The 7,333-nt window shown below is 42.6% G+C and overlaps 1 protein-coding gene across 1 annotated transcript; it reads right to left on the reverse strand.

The window, feature by feature from the left end:
- Positions 1 to 2,876: 2,876 nt before the first annotated feature.
- On the reverse strand, positions 2,877 to 6,409 carry LOC101275393 (protein LTO1 homolog; the record flags this gene model as incomplete). Its single annotated transcript, XM_049715231.1, has 1 exon — positions 2,877 to 6,409. A coding segment is annotated over one exon (588 nt), but the record flags the coding sequence as incomplete, so codon positions are not given.
- Positions 6,410 to 7,333: the final 924 nt, after the last annotated feature.

Here is a 7,333-nt window from a genome sequence, read left to right on the forward strand (position 1 = left end):
GAACCGACAGCCTTATTTATCACCATGATAATTGCTCATGATGTTATTCAACTATAGATTTGCCCATTTGGGGCACCATGGGCCATAAATATGGTTCTCTAGTCACTAATATAGACTTTCCAAGTATCGAGCATGCCTAATTTCTGAGAGAGAGAGGGGGAATTGACGGATGAGTTTTGCAGCCCACTTCATGCCTTCCCTTGTTGAGCTTGTATAAATTCTCTCTTTAAAAGCAAACAGCACAGCCTTTGGGAACACTCGTACAATCAAGCTCTTCCTTTCCCAGGTGGTTGGATAGTCATATAGCAAATGGCTAGGAGCCTCAGCCCAAAGGAACAGTATTTTCCAAGGATTTCTTGCCATAATTTACCCTTTGTCTTACTGACTGGGAACAGAGGAGTTACAAAACTCTTTAAGTAGATCCTTGTATTTGTTCCATCATCCAATCAATGCAAAGTGAAATGGGAAGGCTGATTTTTACCTGTGGTGGTGATAGCACAGGACCAGTAAAATAGTGACACCTGGCCCACAGAGCAAGGCTTCGAGGGTGCTGGTCATGGGAGCTTTACCCACAGCAGCCCAAAGACCACCATTCCCAAAGTATAAACTGTTAGTTCCTAGTTATTTATTTAATTTTTTAATTTTAACACTATGGCCTATCTTTTTTTTTTTTTTTTCCGGTACGCGGGCCTCTCACTGTTGTGGCTCCTCCCGTTGCGGAGCACAGGCTCCGGACGCGCAGGCTCAGCGGCCATGGCTCACGGGCCCAGCCGCTCCGCGGCATGTGGGATCTTCCTGGACCAGGGCATGAACCCGTGTCCCCTGCATCGGCAGGCGGACTCTCAACCACTGCGCCACCAGGGAAGCCCACTATGGCTTATCTTGCATTAGCTTTTCACCTAGGACCAGATACGATTGTTCAGTTTCAGATGATTCAAATTAAGATGATCTACAAAGTGAGGTAAGGCCAAGTTTACTTCAGCCTTTTAGGTCCAAAGTTTATACTCTTGACTCTCATAAAGTGTAATCCAAATGGTATATGCTCCTTCTGAGGGAAATCATTTTTTGCCAGGCAATAGAATGGTGACTTTAACTGGGGTGGGGGATGGTCTCTGTATCCTTGTTGATTGCGGCCCTTAGGAGGATACTGACAGCCTTGGTTGGGTAACTTAAATGGACACATGTACATAATTGCCAATTTAATGTTAGAATGAACTGTCCAGGCTTTTCCCTGCTATGGGAGGAGTCATCTATTGCAGTGCATATTTCTTAGAGCAAAGCCAGGTATTTTTATGGAACCTCCCGGATTTCCAAAGTGAGCCAATAAGTATGTACCTTATACCAATTGCATATATAATATGTACAAAGTAATACAGATTAAGGAGGAAGTTACAAATTTAATAAACTTGTTTGGAAGAACAAAAGTAAACTAATTTTTAGTAAGGAGACATTGTAACTTCTCAAGCAGATCTTCTTAAACATAAGTTGAGTCTTCGAAAGTCATATTTTTTACATGGCCTTCTTGACGTATAATTGACATTCGATAAACTACTCATATTTAAAGTGTATAATTTGATGTGTTGACGTATCTATTTACCCATAAACACAATCAAGATGATGCACATACCATCACCCCTGAAAGTTTCCTGTTGCACAGGAAATCACTTATCTGCTTCCTTGTTATCACTATAGATTAGCTTGCATTTTATAGGATTTCATATAAATGTCTGGCTTCTTTGACTCCGCATACTGGTTCCTTTGTGTTGTTATATGTGTCAATAGTCCATTCCTTTTTATTGCTGAGTAGTGTTCCATTATAGGGATATTCTACTATTTGCTTATGGACACTGACCTATTGATGAGCATTAGCATTGTTTCCAGTTTCGGCTATTACAGATAAGCCGCTATGAACATTTATGTACAAGCTGTATATGGGCATGTGTTTTTAATTTCTCTTGGGTAAATACCTAAGAGTGGCATGATTGTCCCACTTGTTCCACACCCTTGCCTTTGTGGATATTTCTCAATTTTAGCCACTCTAATAGGAGTTATGGTATCTTATTGTGGTTTTAATGTACATTTCCCTCAAGATATGCGCTTTTTTTTGCCACCAGTTTTGGTAAAAACTGTGTTTATGAGTGTATACATATGTCAAGGCTTATCAAATTATAAGTTTCATCATGGTTAAGTGTCTTTTCAGATATTTTGACCATTCTGGGGGGTTGTTTGCCTTATTTTGGAGTAGTGAGAGTTCTCTCTATATATTGTGTATGAAGGTCCTTTTTCAGGTATATCCCAATCTGGTGATTGTCTCTCCACTCTCTTAGCTATGTCTTTGAAGAGCAGTTTTTAATTTTGATGTAGTCCAATTTATCAATTTTTTCTTTTTGAATCATAGTATTATATCTAAGAAAAATTTCTTAGGTTTTAAGATTTTCTTAAAATTTTAAGAACATTTTCTCCTGTGTTTTCTTCTAGAAATTTAGTTTAAAGGCCTTGAATTTAGATCTATCATCTGTTTGGAATTAATTTCTGTGTATGGTGCAAGGTATGGATTGAAGTTCTAGCTTTTGCGTATGAGTATTCAATTGTTCTGGTACCATTTGTTGAAAGGACTGTTCTTTCTCTACTGAACCACCTTTGTACCTTTGTTGAAAATCAGTTGTCCATATATATGTGGGTCAATTGTTGGACCCTATTCTCTTCTGTTGATCTATTTGTGTATTTTAATGCTACACTGTCTTCATTACCGTGGCTTCATAAGTCTTGAAATCAAGTACTGTAAATTATCCAAACTTGTTCTTCTTTTTCAAAGTTGTTTTGGCTATCTAGATCCTTTGCATTTCCATATGAATTTTGGAATCAGCTTGTCAATGTCTACAGTGAAGCCTGCTGGCAATTTGATTGGGATTACATTGAATCTATAGATTAATTTGGGGAGAAATGACATCTTTCTTAAGATGTCAGAAGAGAAGGTATCTCTCTCCATTTATGAATTAAAAAAAATTTTCTTGATAATATTTTATAGTTTCATAGGAATATGTTTGAATCTAACAAAAAGTCATAACATTGAGTAAAAATTGCAAGTTGTATAAGAATACTTATGATATGTCACCTTTCATATAAGTTTAAAAAACCCACCACAATTAGTTACCAGTATAGTATTTAAAAATAACATATAGTTTAAAATATAGTTTTAAGAAAAGCAACATTCAGATTAGTGGTTGTTGTTGGGTGGGAGGGGGTTATAATTTAGGGGGCTTTCTGGATACTTCAGCAATACTGTTACATCTTAGGCTGAGTAATGGAGACACATCATATTGTATATATACATATATATTTTTATATAGAATATTTCATTGAACTATTTGAGTCAAAACTGTAAAATAGCTGTATAATTTCTAATCTACTTAAAGAAGACAAAGGAAACATGAGAACTTAATCAGCCTGACAGAATTGAGCAAAGGGGATATAAAAGAAACAGTGAGAATGTGTTATGTACATATCCCATGTGCCTGTGTCTATAAAGCTTGTAAATGCACAGATAGGATCTCTACTGAAACCCACAGTGTTATTCTCTGGGTCAGGGAGTATCATGGGTGGGCTGTGCATGAGGACTTTCACTTTTTAATGGAGACCTACATATTGTTTGAATTTGTACAACTAGTATGTTTTACTTTTATAACCTTTAAAACCATAAAAAGCAAAGTGAGATTGTATTCTGTATGACATTTTGTCATCTTAATTGCCCTGGTCCTGGGCTTGTCTGCCTTCAGATTTATCCCTTGCCCTTGCCCTTCCCCTGCCCTGCTCTGTATTCCTAGATGTGACTCCTCCAGGTAATGTTTCCCAGGCTCTCAGGTCTGCCCGCTCCCAGGGGGAGCTGGCCAGTGGGGGCACTGGCAAGAGACTGGGGGGCAGAGGAAGAGGGAAGCCAGGGTATTTCTCCCTGTGCCTCTGCCTTTGGAAGCACCTCTGGCAGCACACACATCTAGACCCACCATCGCAAAGTTCAGAACACCAAGGGTAAAGAGAAAAGATCTTAAAAGCTTCCAAAATGGAGGAGGAAACACAGACCATCTGCAAAGGAATAAGAATCAAAATGCATCAGATTTTGCAGCTGTATCCCTAGAAAGTAGAAAAGTGATAATCTAGAGTCAAAAGCAATGCAACTGTTTACTAAACTGAAGATGAGAACAGTAAATTGCCAAAGTGAAAGGAAGTTTACTTCCCGCACATTATTTCTTAGGATATATTCAAGTAAAACTAGGGAGTAAATATACCAAGAAAAAAAGGAGAACGGGATATAGGCAACAGTGGATCCAACCAGGGAAAGCAGTGTCAGGAAGTCTGAGGCTGACAATAGGTGCAGAGAGAAGGAGTCCAGACTGGAGCAGCACCATGGAGGACACTGCAAAGAAACTCCACAGAGAAAAGGGGTTCAACAGAACACCTGATCCCTGATGGGCAGAAGAGGTTAAGGAAAAATGTCATTATGAAACAAAGGCAAAAAGTGCAAGAACATTAAAAGACAGAAACTTCAGGAAAAATGGAAAAGACTGAATACAAAAGAAATGTAATTATAGTGAACACCAGCTCTGCAGTGAAAAATACTGTGTAGTCACATAAATGCACTTATTTTTTGCTTTAAAATATGCTGTTTATTTTTTCTCCAATTATAAAAATAATACATTATCCAAACAGATAGTTCAGGGAGCACAAAAATCCACCCAGGAAAATGACAACAAAAACCCCTCCATCCCACTAGCCAGAGATAAGCGCTGCTGGTGTCTGTGACAAAGGGGCATCTGAGGCCGTATGGTATGTACAGATGATGCCTTTTAAGTCCGGCAGAAGACAGAAGAACTCACACTAAAAGGAAGGCTGCAGTAAGGCTCCTAAGTTTCTGCACATAGAAGGATGGCCTTAAAGTCTCCTCCTCTTGACCATTTTTGATGCTGCAGAGCCCCACCCACCAGGGGACACGGGAAGAGCACATCCTGGCTCCCTGGGGACAGGGCTGGCCTCTCCTCTCAGCCAGATGCCCACGTCCATGGCCACAGGGGACGATGCCCCAGGACTCCACGGGGCATAGCAGGGACCTGCAAGCAGGAACCCCAAGCCTGTGGGTGTGACTGTGCGTTCCAGAGCGGGCACCAGGAGACAGGGCTGGAGTCCCAACTCTGCCACCCAGTGCCCTTGGATCAGGCAGTCTCTTGGGCCTCAGTTTCCTCATCTATAAGATGGGAATAACGCCCACCTCATGGGTTCCTGAAGGGACTAAATAAAACATGAGAAGCAGGTCACAGCACTGGCACATCTCTAGGGTCAATAAATGTCACAGAACCCATCACTCCTTCCCATTAACCTGCTTCGTGTCAACCCTGTGGCTCTCATTTTTTAAAAAACTGTCCCTCTGAGCACTGACCAAAGCCCAGGGGGTAAAGGGGAGGTTTATCCTATCCAGAGCCAACCGGAGTCTAGATCCAGCCAGGCCTGCCAGGTGATGAGAACCCGTGAGCCAGCGGCCTGGACCCTGGACCAGAGAAGAGCAGCCCTGCGAGGGCTCTGCCAGGGCCATGTTCACACAGCAGAGCAGACAGGGCCCAACAAAGGACGGGCTTGTGTGGAGGGGCCCCATGGGGGGCACCGAGGCGACCCAGCAGACCTCGGGGGAAGGAAGCCTGTTCACAGGCCAAGCTGGAACCCTCCCTGCAAAACAATGAATCCCCCATCATTGTTTTGCCTTTAATCACATTTTTAAACACTTAACATACGAACATCTGTTCCTTGATGTTTCGTCTTTGTGCATCTGTCATCCTCAATATGAAAGTCTGGAACCTTGTGCACTAATTTTAAAGTCGGGCTGAACGTTTAGTAATGAACAAAGCTGCTTAAATTTCCCTCTAATTCTGTTTAAGTCTTCGTGAAGTTTATCATAAGTAGGGTCAGCATAAGGGAATTTCTGAATCATTCCAATCAACGATTCTAAGACCTTCATCTTTTTGCTGTCTTTCTCAGTGGCGGAACCGTGCAGGAGACATCTCCTAGCAAAAGCAAAACCTTGGTAGCACCCGATCTCAGATCCGATTTTAGCTCCATGTAACGTGCCATACTGTCTTCCTTCAATCATACCCATACTACTTCCTTCTTCATAGCCTTCCTGATACCTTTCCCCGTGAAACCTCTCATCCGCCATCATGATGGCGTCGAACTTGTCCTGACTCCCGGGCCGGCAGCCGGCCCGACCCCAAACCACGCCCCTCGAGCTCCGGCACCTGGCGCTGCGGCCGCAGACCCGCGAGGCTTGGGCACGGACGCCTAAATGCACTTTTAAAATTAAACTATAGGCTGAACTCCCAGGACTTAGTATAGCTATAGAACAATGCAACTGAGAAAGAAAATATAATCAGAAGTTGAGAGGTGGGAGGCTGGGCGGTGGGGTGGTGTCTGCAAGTCTTCATCTTAGAGGATGAGATGCTGCCTATTGTGGATGGAACAAAAAAAGAAAGCTGTTAGGATATACTGAAAGTTACAAGGATTTCCAAAGAAGGATTAAAAAATGGTGGTATTGGGAGGATGGGAAGGGGAAGTAGGGTGTGTGCTAGGGACTTGCTCATCTAGGTACGATGGCTGTAGTGGGTGCAACCAGTGCCCTGCCCAGACACCTGGTCCTGCCCATGGCAGCGCACAGCAGCTCTGTGTCCAGTTGCCACCTTCTGCATTTCTTTGCTCCAGGGTTTTGCCTGCCAGAACTCACTTTGCTGACAGGAGCAGCCCTAAACCAGTGATCCTGGGCTCCGTTGTCCACTGGCTCCATTTTGCCCTGGGGTCTAGCTCGAGGTGCCCACAGTGGCAGCTGGTTTGGTGATGTACCCTTTCCTGGCTGCCTTCCCCACCTCATCTTACTTCCCCATCCTGCTCTTGAATCCTTATCTCATGGTCTACTTCTGAGGGAACCCAAACTGAGGCAGTCTGCCCCCCACAGATCTGAAAATAGAAGCAGAAGCATTTTATTCAGAGAAACAGCTGACAGACGTATGGGGAGTTACCTCTACCTGGACCAGGACTGGAGGTGGGAAGGGGTGGAACAGATGCCTTCAAATAGATGCCTGTATGTGTACCTGAAAAACAATCATTTAAAACATAAAGCAAACTGGAATAATGTGACAAAAGAAACCAAAAGAAGAGAGCACGAATGTATATGGGCGGCCTGGCCTGGGCTCTAGGTCCAGATCCCTTAACTTTTTTTTTTTTTTTACATCTTTATTGGAGTATAATTGCTTTACAATGGTGTGCTAGTTTCTACTTTATAACAAAGTGAATCAGCTAT

Source organism: Orcinus orca, chromosome 1 (assembly GCF_937001465.1).
Source record: "Orcinus orca chromosome 1, mOrcOrc1.1, whole genome shotgun sequence".
In the NCBI taxonomy this organism is placed as follows: domain Eukaryota; kingdom Metazoa; phylum Chordata; class Mammalia; order Artiodactyla; family Delphinidae; genus Orcinus; species Orcinus orca.